This window comes from Artibeus jamaicensis, unplaced genomic scaffold (assembly GCF_021234435.1).
Source record: "Artibeus jamaicensis isolate MK-2021 breed Jamaican fruit bat unplaced genomic scaffold, CSHL_Jam_final scaffold_754, whole genome shotgun sequence".
Classification (NCBI taxonomy): Eukaryota; Metazoa; Chordata; class Mammalia; order Chiroptera; family Phyllostomidae; genus Artibeus; species Artibeus jamaicensis.
Window position 1 is genome coordinate 717,874 of NW_026522054.1, and position 17,767 is coordinate 735,640.

General features: G+C 47.2%; 1 protein-coding gene across 8 annotated transcripts in view; it reads left to right on the forward strand.

The window, feature by feature from the left end:
- The window catches only part of DISP1 (dispatched RND transporter family member 1), a 170,687-nt gene extending 153,887 nt beyond the window's left edge, over nucleotides 1-16,800 (forward strand). For all 8 annotated transcript variants that reach the window (XM_053659568.1, XM_053659567.1, XM_053659565.1 and 5 more), the window contains 5 exons: nucleotides 1,965-2,088; nucleotides 2,808-2,935; nucleotides 3,278-3,375; nucleotides 5,765-5,862; nucleotides 13,199-16,800. In XM_053659568.1, the coding sequence (XP_053515543.1) occupies nucleotides 1,965-2,088; nucleotides 2,808-2,935; nucleotides 3,278-3,375; nucleotides 5,765-5,862; nucleotides 13,199-16,795 (4,045 nt within the window). In that variant the 3' untranslated portion in view covers nucleotides 16,796-16,800. The remainder of the gene's footprint in view (nucleotides 1-1,964; nucleotides 2,089-2,807; nucleotides 2,936-3,277; nucleotides 3,376-5,764; nucleotides 5,863-13,198) is intronic.
- Nucleotides 16,801-17,767: the final 967 nt, after the last annotated feature.

The window sequence follows — 17,767 nt, forward strand, 5'->3', positions numbered from 1 at the left end:
CTGAGGCCCCTCCCCCACCCGCAGCTGTTTTCTGTGCTGGGGTGGCGGTTCCATTTCTTCAGCACGAACAGGTGTCTCTAGGCAAGGTTAGCGTGTAAACACCTGTGGGAGGAAGCGGCCTTGTAACACAGTGAGGTGAACCGCGTGTGGAAGGATTGTGTGCTAAAGTCACCAACACATAAAGTCTCCACGTGTAGCCGATGCACGTATGTCGCGTAGAGCAGCGCAGCAAAATCAAAACCAAATGCTTTCAAAGGCAAGAAGAGCAATTACTGCAGCAGGTTTCTAAGGCTGCTGTGCACGTGTGTGCAGATTCAAGAGCACAAAACAAAAGGCCATTATGTGGGCGAATTCAGCTTCGGTATGAAAACCAGGCAAATTGGGGCCCACTGCCCTCTATTGGTAACACGTTAGGAAAAACGGGTAACTTCTGTTTCATTTGAAAGAAAATCGATCCATTTAAAATGAAGTGTAATGAGTAATTGTATGAGCCCGAGGCTGTTTTCATTTTGCAGGGCTGATGTTTGAAACGTCTAGAATGTAAAAGGTCCTCTTTAAGTCTGAAACAATGAAGAGAAAGTCTCGAGTGTGCTTGCTTTAAAAGCAGTTACTTTCATCCTAGTTTGCATTTGGTGGAGGAGGAAATAAAGTATAAAGAATACAAGCATTGGGTGTGTTGTAGAAAATCGAAAAGCTTCTGACCACTTGGTGTTTACATTTGAACAACCACATGTTTTCATTCCCTTCAGAATCAATGTTAGGTTATTCCCTCCTATCTAGCATAATTTTTTCCCTAATCAGTTTTTAAATCCAGAATTTACAGTCTGGTGAATAATATTCAGACTTGAAGAAAAATAAACTGATAGTGTGGCTTAGGAATTTCATTTTTAAATTGAACTTGGGGAAGGTACATTTGTGGCAAGTTGACTTATTTGTGATGTCTTCTAACAAACTATAGAAACGATCCCTGCAAGTACAGTCTTTGATGTCTTTTATTTCTCTTGTGCTTGAAGCAAAAGATGATATCATCGTGGTTAAGAGTCCAGGCTCTAAAGCCAGACTACCTGGGTTCCAAGCTTTGGGACTTTTTTACTGAGATATAATTGAGGTAACATTAGATTAGATTCAGGTGTGTTACCTAATGATTTGCTATTGTATATATTTGCAAAACGAATGCCACAATGAAGCTAGTTAACCTCTTAACACCACACAAATTTTTCTCTTGTGATGAGAACTTTTATAATCTACTATTTTAGCAAATATGCTGTACAATATGATTACCTACAGTTGTCATGCTGTGCATTACAGGCCTGTGAGGTTTTGTTTTTCTGGGTTTTTTTTTTTTTTTATATCTGGAGACTCTGAACGAGTTACCTCACCTGTCCACACTTTGCTTTCATCTCAGTCTAATTGATATGTTCACTATAGTTTTGGCTAGAAGGAAAGTGATTGGTTTGTGGGACATTTGTGGTTTGGCTGAGTTAGTCTTAAGATTTATACTACATAAACTTGTTCGTGGGCTGAGTTCTTTTGCCAGAGTTTACAGAGTGAAAGTATGAAGAAAAGGAAAAGCCAGACAACCAAAGTTCTGGAAGAGGTGACAAGGACTTTGGGTCCTCTGTTAAAATACATGTTCTTTCCATTTAGGGAGTGTAGATTTTAGAGTTTCCCTTTTCCAGGCATAGAGATAGACAAAAAAAACGTTATTTGTCAAAAAATAGACAGTATCCTGACTCCCCACAGCCTGTGGCACGTGACCGCTGCTCACCTCTAAGACACGAGAGGACAGTGACCTTGTTACTTCCAGTTACAACTACATATGAATACTTACAATCTCATCAGATCTTTTACTGCTAAATACCTGTCCTGGGCCAGAAGTATGAGGATGGAACAAATGGCTGAGGGAGCAGAAATCTCTCCGTTGCTTTGAGAGGCCTAACCTGTGGTTTCTCTCTGCTCTGTAGCTACGCGGCCCTGATAGCCGACTGGCCCGTGGTGGTCCTGGGCCTGTGCACTGTACTCATTGTGGCCTGTGCCCTGGTTGGAGTGCTGGTGCCGGAGCTGCCCGACTTCTCCGACCCCCTGCTGGTAAGGAGGGCGGGGCCAGCAGAAATTGTGTCCCTATGTGCTTTAGCCCAGAACCCACTCAGAAAAATGTTAGTGCCGATCACAGTATGTTACTTAGGGTCCCATTTTTCCTAAAGCCTTCTCAAGTCATTATTAAGTATAAACACCCATCTGTCTGCAAAGCGAAGATGTCTTCTCCATATTCTCAGGTTCTTAAGAAGTCAAGAAGTGTACTCACCATGAGAAATCTGGAAATTCTGCTTCTTGGTTCCCATGTTTAAGTTATAATAAAAAGCAAGAAATTGGAGAATCTTCATATGACAAAGAAGTTTTCATTCCGTCTTTAAACTGTCTCTATTTCCCCACAAAGAAGTTAGAGGAGTTTCAGTATCACTAGGACACAGCAGGGTCTGCCCCGAAGGAATGATGAGGAAGAGGTGAGCAGGACAGTGATGTCCTCTTGTCAACTAACGTCACCATAATATTTCACAACATAAAAGTATTGACTTGAAAGAGAAGCCTCCGATAATTTTCTTCCCCTCTTTCCTGAGATGTGTCACAGTAAACAGGTGACGGTGTCACGTTAGCTCCTCCTTAATTTAGTGCCCGTAGCCATGAGAAATGTCTGTATTTTCTGTTGAAAGCTGTTCACCTGGAGGTTGCTTCCCCAAGCTGCTGTAACCGCCCCCTGGCCTGAAATAAAGCACACTAACAGGAATCTGTGATTTTTTTTGCCGCAGGGTTTTGAACCGAGAGGGACGACAATAGGCCAGAGACTGGTCACGTGGAATAACATGGTGAAAAATACAGGGTACAAAGCGACACTAGCCAATTACCCCTTCAAATATGCAGATGAGCAAGCCAAAAGGTAACTAACTGTCAGACAAAACATTGCTTAATGAATTCCGCTTTTAAACACTGCCTGAGCAAAGAGAGTCCATAGAAAATGTGTGGCTCAGAATCTTGTTTCAGTTGTCATCGTCACAGTAAGAGTGACAGTCACAGTAAGAGTTTGTTGTATTAGGATGAAACAGTGAGGGTTTGCAGCTTTTTTTCTTCCCAGACGTGAGAAAATGAATGTTTGTGGCTTGTGTTAATCCTTCTAGCTTAATTTCAAGTGCTCCACAGGCCGTGACCTTGAGGATGTTGTTCCGGGCACGCTCACCGAAACAGCTAGCACTTTACTGAAGGCTGACTTGTTCCGTTTCAGCCATCGGGATGATCGGTGGTCCGATGATCATTACGAAAGAGAAAAAAGAGAAGCTGACTGGAACTTCCACAAAGACAGCTTTTTCTGCGACGTTCCAAGTGAGTAGCATTTGTGGGGGATCGAGCCCCTCTCTGGGTCCCTGGCCTCCTTAGCAGTGAACGTGATTAAAGTCTGGACCCATAGACATGTGTGGCTCATCACACAGCTTCGCTATCCCCGTCTTCCTTAAAGAGGCTTTAGTTTAATGACCGTGTCCTCTTCTCCAGGTCAGCCAACCACTAATCCGAATGTATTTACCTAGAGCAAAAATGAATAAGGAAGAGATGATCAAGTTATATTCCGGTTTTAAGGAAGGTATAAATCAAATAAAATTCTTGACCTAAAATTTTCAAGTTGCTTTTTAAAATTCCTCCTGCTATTTTAAAAAAAAGCTCAAGTAACAAGTATATATTTTGAGATTGATCCCTAAAATACCATTTAACCCAAAATATATTTTTTAAAGTTTAAGTCATTCAAAAAGCATATATTGATAGCCTTCTCTGTGCCTGCCTTGCCATTGGGCATTAGGGGTAGAGAAATGACCAAAATCAAAGCTAGAAGTAAGTCCAAAATGTGAAGTGCCTCGGGGACTTGGGTCATCATGCCAACCACTGGGCAGTGAGGATGGCAGTGGAAGACAGGAGGAAGGGACAGGGGTTGTGGGGAAATGAAGAACAATGACTACTTTGCCAGCAGAAGGAGCCCCTGAAGAAACGAGATCCCAGATACTGGAAGAATTCCCCTGAGGTCAGGAATCCAGAGTTCAATGTTGGCAGCAAATCCACTAAAAAGCCGCTGCAGCCTAGAGTTGGCCTAACCGCTCTGCAGCTGCCCTGGAGGAAGGAGTACAGGACCCAGAGGAAGCTCATACAAGTGCGCGAGTCATTGATTAGGCCTGATAAGGAATGACGACTTGTGGATGGTTACCTTCTGTCGGTGAATATTACCGTTGCAGCTCTCTTGGTTTCTGCTTTTTTGGTTGGTGTTGACAGTCTCTCTGCAGTGTGTATACTCCAATCACTACAGGCCCTGGTTGGCTCTTTGAGGTTTCTAGATGTTGCCAAGCCTCAGAGTCTCTGTTTCGAACAGGGTTTCACTGTATAGTAATAGAGAGATAGCCAGTGGAGACCAGGAAGCATCGCAAGATTCTTTTTTTTGTCTCTCATTGAGAAAGCTGGGCTCTGGTTAGTTGCACGTTCTGGCTGTTTATTTCTCTCCGGGTGTTATATATATATATATTGCTTAACCAGCATCTACCTGATAGTTAATACCTTAACCAGGAAGAACATCAGCAAATTCCTGAAATACAGTCTTGTTTGTATTTCAGCAGTCAACACTAAATATTTGTCTCATATAAGTAGCAGGTTCCACCCTGAAAAAGTCATTTCCGACTCTAGTAAAACAAAATGTTTTACAAGACTTCTTTTGATGTGTACATCAATCTACGTAAGAGAATAGCCATTTGATGAAGACAAGAGCTTATGAAGAAAACTTCATAATCGTGAACAAAGTTTATCTCCTACAGCTTGATTCCTAACTTTGTAGGCTGATTTTCTTTGTTAGGACAGTGAGGCATTTTAGATCATGTAAAACTATAGCCTGCTTTGTTGAACTTGGTTCAGATTTTTTGTAATGGCCAAGGCAGCAGAAACCATACATCGTGAGCACCTGTTTTTTAATCACTGCATTTAATTCTCACAACTGTTTGAGACAGGTGTTGTGCTCTCCATTTTACCAGTGAGGAACCAAAGCTCAGAGAGGCTGTGGGTTGCCCAAGGTCACCCCACTAGGAAATGACAAGACCTGGTCACACCCAGTTCTAACTCCAAAGGCCAGGCCCTTTCCAGAAATCACAGAACCTCCCTTACTCAGAAACATATTTTAGTATGATTTTTAAGATATTTTTTCTGCAGAGAGCATGCTCTCACCAAGAATGTAGGGGGTGGCCATGGCCCTCCCTGGCTAGCAGTCTGCACTTAGTTAACGTTTTTTAGTGCTTTTAAATTGATCACCTGTCGTCTTTCCTCTCCAGTTAGCTGCCAAAGAGAACATCCGTATAATCCATTCTCGACATTCCCTGGTGCATCATTCTTTGATTTTATGCACCATTGTGGCAACGTGTTGGAAAATGAAGGTGCAGACATTTAATTAACTACCTGCTGAAAGTTCTTATGGATGTTACTTCCCAACTAGAGTCCGATCCAAAATGCATTTGTTACGAAACTCCTATGATTTTTAAGATGTAGTAAGTAGACAAAAGCTTTGAGCTAAGACAAAATTATAGCATCGCTTTTTAAAATATATTTTCTCCTGGAATTTGTCGAAGGCGAGGCTCCCCTGCAGCTAATGAATTGTCCATGTGGTTTCCCAGTCTGTATTGCTTCTACATGCCAAGTCTTATGAAATACGGGAATAACTTACAACCTTTTTCTTTTTTCCTATCACCAGGTGACCGATATTCCAGAGTAGTATTTACTTCCACTGGAGGAGAGACATTATGGAATTTACCAGCAATTAAATCGATGTGCAATGTAGATAATTCAAGGGTACGTAAAGGAAAGCTGAAATATGTGTAGTGCAAATAAGGCGATGTTTCTGAAACTCCTCTTACTGCTGAGCCCGGGGTCTGATCAGATGGAGGTACTTACGGGGCTTACCTGCTGAGGAGTGAACACCAGCAGGCCAGCTCCGAGGTCTCCTAGATCCCAGGATCAAAGTGTCCCTGTGTTTCCCCACCCTGAACAGACCTTCTTCCTTAATAAAGGACTTTTTTCTTTCGCTCTCCTGTTCTTTGTCCATGATAGTCTTTTGCATTCTTTCACAGCGGATTTCCTTTCAGGATAATAGTTAAGACCTTTTTTCTCCTTTTGTCATATTTTCTTTCCTAATCTGCTTCCATTGTTCACTGCACTTCCCCCGAGGCAACTGTCAGCATCTTAATTACCCAGTGAAATGCCTGTCTTTCCAGCCATCAGTGGATCCTTTGGGCCTGAGACCTCAAAGGGGAGAGGGACATCAAAGGGTATAAAGACAGTATCTATGTAAATAGCCAGGGTAATCCAATCCAGATTGCCCTGAACTCTGAACACCTCGCTGCCCTGCTGCCCGAGAAGACAGGGATGCAGAGAGACTCGGGTCTCCGATCTTCCTCTTCTCTGTGGCCGAATGAATAGATGTCATCCCCAGAACCTGCAGAGGCAGCCTCTGGGCTGGGAGGAGCTGTCTGTTCCCTGTGTTCTGGGGCAGAAACTGCTGTCCGATGTCACCAATGGACCTGTCCAAGCACAGTAACTGAGCAGAAAAGGAGCTCTAAGACACAAAATCACTATTTAGTTAGTTGAAAGTCTAATCACATTGCAAGGCTAAGAGCTGGTCTGACAGTTCAGCGCAATCGCCTGTTCTAACAACAGAGTTTCTTAATGGAATACAAGGCGGAAAGGACTCTGAGGCCCCCAGACCAGCAGTCTCATCCTGCTGGTGGAAGCGCCTGCGGAGAACTGCATGGCTTACCCAGCTTAGCTAGCGGGTGACATTCTGAGAGGCTGTTTATACATTTTGCAAATAACCACCCCATTGACAGATCTGTCAGGATTTTCCACAAGCACCAGCTTTTCTCTGTCCAGTTCCAAATAGAGCAGCGATTTCCCACCAGTGTGACGCAAGAATTTTTAAAACATGCAATGCCTGACTATTTAGTCAGGGGCACTGACCTCTTTTCCCTTAGATTGTCAAATTTAAAATGACAACAGCCCACACAATAATAGCCATCCATCCAGTATGAATGAATCAAAATTATACCTTTCTTTTGTCAGATTGGGTGCCACAGAATGTTAGTAATTAGTTTACTTGCTCCATGAGATGAAAAAGATGGAAAATCACTGAAACAGACCAAAGATGCAAACCACCTATAAACACAACCATTTCTGCATTCCGTGGTCAGTTTTTTTTTTTTTTTTTGCCATATTTTCTCCTCTTCCACAGCGACCAGCTCATTATTTGGAAGCAGGGGACACATTTCTCCTTGCCACAGGCTACCACCCTTCTTATGTAGAAAGTTAGCTCTGGAGTAGTAGATATATAGAGTATTTACTATGTATGCCCAGTACCTGACCTCACCCCCCGGGGGCCTGTGAGCCTGGTCTGCCACCTGGATACTCACACCTTGGCTGAGAACAGCTCATTCACCTCCCAGTTCTCATTGTCCTACCTTCCCAGTTGATCTTCAGACCTTCCCTTCCCTGCAGATTTTGAAGTGGCTAAATCCACGCAATTGACTAATAGCTGATGTTTATTCAGTGTTGTTGATTTCGGTCAGCAAGTGTTCTAAACCCTCGAATGAATGATTTCATCATTTGTTGAATTATTATTCATCTGCGCAATAGTGTCTCGAATTAAGTACTATTATTTTGCCCACACGGGTGGTTAAGTGGCAAATGCAGGATCTGAACTCAGCCAAGCCTAACTCCAGCCTGTGCTTGTGCTCACCGTGCCCTAGGCTCCCCGAATGCTTCTGCACCCCATTTTTGTTCAGTTGTACTACATATGCCATTTCCCACTCACATGGACCTCAAGGAGTCAGCATGGCCCAGAATAAGTATCCTTTTCAAAGAGCCGGCTATTTATCCTTGATGGACTCAGAGACCCAAAGGCCAAGGGGCAGTGCCCTGTCGTGACAGCTCTCAGTGGTGAAAGCAATGCACTGTTTCATATGTAATCTCATTTTCATATAGATCAGACTATTAAAATCAGCATCAGTAGATAGCTTACGAAAAGGCTTGACAGAACAGATACGATAAACAGGTGGAATGCATTACATGAGGGGAAAATAGTGGGAGGAAAACCCTGAAGCTCAGGACAAGATTTAACATCCAGGAACACAGTCCCCGTGATCCCGTCCACTTGCTGGTCGTGAACAATAGACTTGTCCAGATTGCCCCTGACAGCCCGAGCAAGAAGGAAGTCACGATCAGTGACAGAAGTCATGTAGGTGGGGTAACCAGTTTGTTTCTTGGAAGAAGCCGAGCTGCCCCTGGTACTAAGGAAAGAACCATTCCTCATAGCCTTCATCAAAAAACCATGGCCTTGTGCGCAAGGTCCCCCACAGGCTGCGTATAAGAGACCTGGGAATGACGCTTAGCCGATGGGTAGGCCCTATCTCAGGTAGGTTGGTAGCAGGAAAACATTACAGCAAAAGCTTTTTGACAAGGGATTAAAGCAAAGAAATCTAAATGTGTGGCTTTCTAGTGGCTTTAATGCCTTGCCAGGTGTAGGCTCTGTAAAGGGGTGGCAGCACTCTGCTTTGAGTACTCTTCTCCACTGGCTCACCATAAGGATTGGATGGCCAGGAGTTCAAGTTTGCAGTCCATAGCAAGACCACCACAGCATGGGGTCTCCTTGTGCAAAGTTGAGGCACAGACCCAAGTCAGACGTCTGAATGAATGGTCAAGCCAGTTACAGAGCCACTCTGATAAGTGAATAAGTGAGTAATCAGGGTCCCCAAATTCAACCTCAAGGCATGGTTGTCATTTTAACCCATTAAATTTAATTCTGTTTCTACCAAAGGCTAGTGCCTTTGTATTCTAGTCTCATACTCTGCCATGAACCCAGAAGAGTAAACTTTTCTCATAGTGATAATACATATCCAATGGTGTCATAGCTACTGGTTGGTTCAGGTTTCAGATGATTACGGTACCATTTTCTAGTCTCAGGACGCTTTTAGGACTTTTTGTTTGTTGTGCTGGTTCGAGCAGACTGTGTCCTGGGGCAACTTGGCATGCTCTTCCTTCTCCCCATTCAAATCCTGGTGTTGCACTTAAGCCCTTGATTACTAACAGCTATCCTGTCCAATGGGACACACACCAACTAACTGATACAGAGCAGAGCTTGGCTGTCCTAGGTCAGCTCTGGAAAAGGTCTGGCCATCAGTGTGGCGTCACAAGGAGACCAGATGTTTCTGCTGTCACCAGCCTGGGCTGACAGCACATTGAGTTCTGTCTCCAGATTCCATTTCCATGAAATGCCCTTTACACTCAGCTCAGCCGGGCCTTGCTCTCTGCTGTGCGTCACTTCCGGTTCTCATGCTGCTGTCTCCTCCCCCCCAATTGAAATGCTCGTTTCTTAGCCTTCTGAAAGGAGCCTCAGTTGACTCTGCTGCCTTCCTCGTTACTTTTTCCTGCCCTTTGACACCCTCAGGGACACACTGGCAGACTGTCGCTAGTACCCAGAAGTGTGTTCTTCTGATCTCGACTCTGCCGGAAACCATTTGTCTCGTTTCCGAGTCTTTGTACATTGTCATAGTTGGAACTTGGGGCAGTTGGCTGAGAAAAGGGATTTGAATCTGGTGCCTAAGACCCTGTTTCCTAGGGTTACTCTTATGGACAGCTGGGACCCCCACCCCTGAAGCTCAGAGGACCCAGAAGTGTGTTTCCTGATGCTTGTGTTAGGCAGGCTGTGGATCCCTTGTTCTTCTCTCTCTAGATCCCTTAAACTTCCCATGTGTGAGGCACGGGGTTGCACAGGGAGGGAACCTGGAATTAGGGGTTAATTTTGTTCCCTTTAGCTTTTTCTCAGCCTCTGAAAATATCTCCAACTTAGCTACTAGTTTTAAAAGTTACGGTATGATTTCAAACTCTGCTGGTTGCTTCTTTTGCTCTCCTCTTCCTTTACCCCCTATTTTAAGTCGGCCCCACCCCTGTGACTATCTAACTAGGAAGTATCTAAAGACATGTTATAACCACATAAGCAACATGACCTCCTCACAGCCAATTTGTGAATGCCTAGAATTAAGAGTTAGATGGCTCACGAGAGCTATGAGAAATTGCTCTCACTCACCTTGTTCTGATTTTTATGAATGTCAAAGATTTTGAAATCATTCCCATGAATTCCTCTCCCCACAGTATGGCAGAAATATACCTGAAGATATACCCACTTGCCAATCTCTGTAGGCCCCACGGGACAATGTAGGACTGTGCGTTTAGCTGTCTCAGTCACAGACAGTGGAGTCTGGGCACTGTCCCCTCACCTTCGGTCACTCATGTTAGCGCTGCCTCCGCAGGTTCACACAGACCCTGCTACATGATGCAGTACTTCTCAGGTGGCATTAGAATTATTGACTGTCTTGTCTGATTTCCCTGCCACACTTGTGAGCGACTTGAGAGCAAGGACCACTGTGCCTATTCATCGTGTAGAGGTGCCAATAAGTGTTCTTTCTTTCGAACAAACGGATGGATGGATGGATGCATGGGGACATTTGGCCTCACTGCTGAGAGCCAAGACATTCCCTCACACTCCATCCCTTCAGACCCGGGTGATCAGGGCTCTAGCTTTTGAATCCACGTAAAATGTGCCAGTCACCATGTCTTTTCTCTGTCCTTATGTCTTACCCTGGAGGTGTCCCCGAATGCTGGTTTACAGAGTTTGCACATCAGCCAGCCCCACCTTCACATTTGATGGTTGGCTCTCCAGCGGATTAGGAGCACTCATTTTCAATAGCAGCCATCAAAGGAGGGTGTGGTCTGTTGATCTCAGCCAGCTTTCTAATCTTCGGTCACATACACACCAAACCCTGCTGTTATCTCTGAAGGTTATTCAAGGACAGGGTCCTGAGCTTTTCTTCCCAGTCTCAGCTGGCAGCCCTATTGTTCCCTTTCTCTTTTCATCTCTTATACATACAGGGTCCGACAGAAGTAACCCCTGCTTGAGTGTAGTTGGCAGGGTAATAATTATACGGGTGTAATAACTTATAGTTTTCATTTGAATATTTCACCTAAAATGTCATACGGTATGCTTGGGTGTGATACTGTTATATTACAGAATGACATGCTTATGATTTTGTAGTAAGAGATTTTATCATAAAAAAGGGGCAGTATTTGTGCTGGACCCTGTATATCATCAGCTACAAATAGGTTCCTTCTAGCTGATCCTGGGTTTCATAAGGGACACAATTCGTTTTCCTCCATCTGGAAACAGTCAGACGTCAGGGTTGCCTTACCTTCCTTTCGGTTACCCAGGCTGACTCCAGGGGCCCGCGTGTGCCTTCTTTGTAGGGACGAAGCTGGTCATGGGCCGTGAAAACGGAACAGGTGTTCTCCAGTTTCCTGTCATTTGCCAGGTGGTCTGTTTCCCGATTTAGCACATGTGCACGTCCTAACCTGGAAACAACTAAATACGAATTATCCCACTTTGTGAAATGTCAAGGAACTATTGCTCTTTACAAGTGACCTGAAAAATTAAGGTTTTGTTAAAATAAACATTAATTTAGGACACTTGAATAATAACTCTTTGGGCTCATTTTCTTTACCCCCAAGAGAGTATCTTTAAAAAAACGACAACTTTTTATTATGGAGATTTTCTACCAGAGGCAGACGTGGTATAATTAAATAATTTCTCACATGCAGAGAAATTACTCAATTTCTCCAACTTCACCAGTGGCCGATACATGGCCAGTCTCATTCTTTCTACACCTCACCCCCAGGACTGGTCCCAATAAAATACAGCTGACCCTTCAACAACACAGAGGTTAGAGATGCCAACCCCCTGTGCTGTCAAAATCCCACATATAACTCTTGACTCCCCCGAAACTTAACGACATGTGGAGGTCATACACAACCCGGTTCTGCATAGGTCTAAGTTCCAAAGAGATGATTAACGCCAACATCTTCTCCACTTTGAGAAGGTATTTTTCAATGCATGATTGATAAAGCCTCCTTGAATTAAGATCAAGGATGGTTTTAATTCTATTAGAAAAAAAAATACTCACACCCTTCGTGTACCTCGGAGTTTCCTCTCTGGAACAGCCTTTGACAAACAAAGAAGAGGGAGCTTGATAGGAGTGGGTGGTCTTTAGCTCTGGCTCTTCTAAAGAGAAGTTTCTGGACAGGCTCGGGGGAAGGGGAGTGCTTCTTACTCTCACCTGTGTCACTTACGGATTCTGAAGGCAACAGAATCGGGCGGGCTTCCCCTGAATGAGCAATGCCGGACCTGGCACTGGAGCAGGTTTTCAATTCTCTACAAGAACAGCCATCAGCAGAGAAGCCTTCTGTAGGAACAGTGTCCTGAGTGACATGCTGTCCACCTGGAATCTGGAATCGTCACACTTGTTAGTACACAGCAGAGAGAGAAACCAAAAGAGAAAGTTCTCCCAAAAGGGTTTATTTATTTTGTTAGTTGTATGTGTTCATTTAAAAATCAGGTACATAGCAAGGGGGGCAAAAGTAGGTTTACGGTTGTGAGTACGCAAAACACAGGGTTTACTCCCGTAGTCTTATTTATCAATTATTGCATTTTGTATTTGTACAACTGTACACCTGCTTTTGCCCACGCTGTATATATCTCAGGAAACAATTTTGTTTCTGCGTCTTTGACGTCAGCGATTCTGGTTTCCCTGTCACTTTTTGGCAGTTTTGCAGGGCCTATCCTGTTGCTTCCAACTAAGTTGATTCAGCTGTAACACCTTCGTCACCCCAAATTCATGCCGATAACCAGAAATCTTAGGCAAAGCCACACAGTCGTTACATAAATCAATCGGACAGTTGTTCTCTTAATTAACCCTAGGGGTGTACATGCAGAAGCCACCCAGACTGCCCACTTTATGGCTTTTTAAAGTGACTTTGAAAAGGCCTGCTCACCTAAGAGGTGTTAATTCTGTCTCCTGTTTTTTAACTGAGGTAGCACTGGTTGAAGGTGTTTCACGCTGGTATGTCATCCCCAAACGGTGCCTTCTCGTTCAGAATCAAGTAACCTAGCGAGTTCCCTGCCATAGCTGACTCCCGAGGGTGGCTGTTCCTCTTCCGTAACTCCCTGTCCCTCATGGCCACCCTAGTGCCACCTTCTGAGTGCCCCCGTTTTAAACACCAGCCCTTCCGCCTGTCTCTCTCTCCGCAGATCAGGTCCCACCCCCAGTTTGGCGACCTCTGCCAGAGGACCTCAGCCGCTTCCTGCTGCCCCAGCTGGACGCTGGGCAACTACATCGCCATCCTGAACAACCGGTCGTCCTGCCAGAAGATCGTGGAGCGGGACGTGTCCCACACACTGAAGCTGCTTCGGACTTGTGCCAAGCACTACCAGAACGGCACCCTGGAGCCGGACTGCTGGGACACGGCGGCCAGAAGGAAGGACCAGCTCAAGTGTACCCACGTGCCGCGCAAGTGCACCAAGTACAACGCCGTGTACCAGATCCTCCATTACTTGGTGGACAAAGACTTTATGACCCCGAAGACGGGCGACTACGCCGCGCCGTCTTTGAAGTACAGCATGCTCTTCTCTCCCACCGAGAAGGGGGAGAGTATGATGAACATTTACCTGGACAACTTCGAGAACTGGAACTCGTCCGATGGCATCACCACCGTCACCGGGATCGAGTTCGGCATCAAACACAGCCTGTTCCAGGATTACCTTCTGATGGATACCGTGTATCCCGCCATAGCCATTCTGATCGTCCTGTTCGTCATGTGCGTCTACACCAAGTCCATGTTCATCACGCTGATGACGATGTTCGCAATCATCAGTTCCCTGATCGTGTCCTACTTCCTGTACCGCATAGTCTTTAACTTTGAGTTTTTCCCCTTTATGAACCTCACTGCGCTCATTATTTTGGTTGGCATCGGGGCGGACGACGCATTTGTCCTGTGCGACGTGTGGAACTACACCAAGTTCGACAAGCCTCACGCCTTGACCTCGGAAACGGTGAGCATCACCTTGCACCATGCCGCCCTGTCCATGTTCGTCACCAGCTTCACCACCGCGGCCGCCTTCTACGCGAACTACGTCAGCAACATCACGGCCATCCGGTGCTTCGGGGTGTACGCGGGGACCGCAATCCTGGTCAATTACGTCCTGATGGTCACATGGCTCCCCGCCGTGGTCGTGCTGCACGAACGGTACCTGCTCAACCTATTCACATGCTTCAGGAAGCCGCAGCAGCAAATCTACGAGAACAAGAGCTGCTGGACTGCGGCCTGCCAGAAGTGCCACAAGGTCCTCTTCGCCGTTTCCGAGGCCTCTCGAATATTTTTCGAGAAAGTCCTGCCCTGCATCGTCATCAAGTTTCGCTACCTTTGGCTGTTCTGGTTCCTGGCCCTGACGGTGGGCGGCGCCTACATCGTGTGCGTAAACCCGAAGATGAAGCTGCCCTCCTTGGAGTTGTCCGAGTTCCAGGTCTTCAGGCCCTCACACCCTTTTGAGCGCTACGATGCCGAGTACAAAAAGCTCTTCATGTTTGAGCGTGTTCACCACGGAGAGGAGCTCCACATGCCCATCACCGTGATCTGGGGCGTGTCCCCGGAGGACAACGGCAACCCCCTGAACCCCAAGAGCAAAGGGAAGCTGACCTTGGACAGCAGTTTCAACATCGCGAGCCCCGCCTCCCAGGTCTGGATCTTGCACTTCTGTCAAAAGCTGAGAAACCAGACGTTCTTTCACCAGACGGACGAACAGGACTTCACCAGCTGCTTCATCGAGACCTTCAAGCGCTGGATGGAAAACCAGGACTGTGACGAGCCGGCCCTGTACCCATGCTGCAGCCGCTGGAGCTTCCCCTACAAGCAGGAGGTTTTTGAGCTGTGCATCAAGAGGGCCATCATGGAGCTGGAGAGGAGCACGGGGTACCACCTGGACAGCAAAACCCCAGGACCAAGGTTTGACATCAACGACACCATCAGGGCGGTAGTCTTGGAGTTCCAAAGCACCTACCTCTTCACCCTGGCTTATGAGAAGATGCGCCAGTTCTACAAAGAGGTGGACGCGTGGATCTCCAGCGAGCTGAGTTCTGCCCCCGAGGGCCTCGGCCACGGCTGGTTCGTCAGCAACCTGGAGTTCTACGACCTGCAGGATAGCCTCTCGGACGGCACCCTCATCGCCATGGGGCTGTCCGTGGCCGTGGCCTTCATCGTCATGCTGCTGACCACCTGGAACATCATCATTAGCCTGTACGCTATCCTTTCCATAGCCGGCACGATATTTGTCACGGTCGGCTCTCTGGTGCTGCTGGGCTGGGAGCTCAATGTCTTGGAGTCCGTCACCATTTCCGTCGCGGTCGGCCTGTCCGTGGACTTCGCCGTCCACTACGGGGTGGCTTACCGCTTGGCCCCAGACGCCGACCGGGAAGGGAAGGTGGTCTTCTCCCTGAGCCGCATGGGCTCCGCCATCGCCATGGCCGCTCTGACCACCTTCGTGGCCGGCGCCATGATGATGCCGTCCACCGTCCTGGCCTACACCCAGCTGGGCACCTTCATGATGCTGATCATGGGCATCAGCTGGGCCTTCGCCACCTTCTTCTTCCAGTGCCTGTGCCGGTGCCTGGGGCCGCAGGGAACCTGTGGCCAGATCCCTCTGCCTAAGAAACTCCAGTGCAGTGCCTTCTCCCAGGCCTTGTCCACAAGTCCTGGTGACAAGGGACAAAGCAAAACACATACCCTGAACGCTTACCACTTAGATCCCAGGGGCCAGAAATCTGACGTGGAGCACGAGTTCTATGAATTAGAGCCCCTGGCGGCCCACAGCTGCCCTGCCTCCGAGAAGTCCGCGCACGAAGAGGCCCACACCTGCGCTGAATTCCTCCCCAGCCAGGCGAAGCACGCAGGGGCGCCCGTGCACCCAGCTTACACCCTCGAACCCAACAAAAGCACCAGAAGCGACCCGAGCGCCGCCTTGGCACATTCCTCCCTGGAACAGCACCCCGTGCGGCACCTCTGCTCTGTGAACCAGAGGTGTAGCTGCCCACACACCTATAAACCTTTGAAATACAGCCCACATCCTTGCCAACAGATGGGTGACTGCGCGTGCCACCCGTGTGCCAGCAGCTTTGTGCACGTCCAGAACGGCATGGCCCCTCTGAAGGCGGCACCGCCGGCCCCCGAGGGCTTCGTGCTCCCCCTCCCACACATCCACCACTGCCCGTGCCTCCAGGGCGGAGGGAAAGCGCCGGGGATGCAGAGCGCTCCATCGCGGAGCTTCTTCCTGCACCCGGGGCAGCACGTGCTGGCCGCGGACCAGACGGGCCGGACAGGTCTGCAGAGCAGCGAAGAGCGTCTCCCGAAGGCAGCAGAGACCCCCTCCTCTCTCTGCAGAAGCACAGCCTCTCTACGGAGGGCATGCCGCGACTCCGAGAATAACCAAAGGGGACCAGGTGCAAACAGAGACAGCACGAGTGTGGCGCTCAGCCGAGGGGCTGCAGACAGGGACTCCGGGTCAGTGCCTCGGCCGGACAGGGCAGAAGGGGGGCCCGAGCCACGCTTGTCACAGACCGACGTCCTCGTGAACTCAGAACGTTTAAATCAAAAGGAGCCAAAATTCCTATTGAGCCGTTTCATGGGGGAGGCTGGTTATGGGTCCTGCCCAACCAACCCGCGCGGCGGAGGCAGAGTTGTGAGAGGGAGGTGCAGCTCCCTGCACTGCCGGGCGCCGCACTCGGAGGCCAGCGTGCCTGCGGTGTTAACACACTCGGAACTTTCTGGTGAAAGTCTGTTGATAAAAACACTTTAATAAATATAGCATTAAATTCAGAACCAGTGCCTCCATTGTTCCTTTGAAATGAAAAGGAGTCCAAAAAATATGCAGAAACAAGGTTTCTCTTGGTTCAAAAGCAGGGGATGCTGGGATATTCTGTGTGGGCACTCAGACACACAATGAGTGTTGGCTGAGTCTTGGATTTTATATTTTCCAAAGGTACAGTTGTGGTTTTTTTTTTCCTTTACACCCCAACTTGAAAAATAATTGTCCCTCATAGCAGTGAGTCAGAGATTTAGAGTTTGAGTTACCTAGACATTTCCATTCTTCCTGGCAATCCTATCTACCTAATATTCTTATTCTGGTGCATTTGCTTGTCAGTAATTAGGACATTTGATTGTACAACATTATATGGATTTTAATAGAGTCACTTCTGTTGTGATCTAGGAACTCAACAGCACTAAGATTTATCATTTTGGGTGAAGCCTCATTTAAAAATTAGTTATGAAGCATTTTAATAGTTCTTCCCACTTGCCTGCATGAATACACTTTACATGAAGTCAGTGACACATTTGTGGCTAAAGTGATGTCTTTTTCCACATTAGCCAAAATGTACAGTTCTTCCGTTATTACATCTGTTACCAGCAGTCACCGGCCTCACCCTGTGTCAGAGGACAATTATTTTGGTGCCCCGGAAGGACGAGCTCAGAGGAAGAGATGCAGTCACCCGGACGGGGACACACATCTTAGCATGAGTCACACGTTGACAAAGACAGACCTGGGCCAGGTGAATCCAAACCCTTCGAGGATTCCGTCTCTGCCCCCAGGTGACGCATACAGACGGCTGCTCTCTCCTGTGCCAGTGTCTCAGTGTGTGCCAGGCTGATTCTATTGTGCAGGTAACACCTGGAGGTGCTCAGCCTTCAGGCTGCATCTTCAATGACGCTGCATCCTGTGTTGGATCACTCCCAGGTGACCGAGCTGGTGGAGCCTACTGTCCGAGGCTGC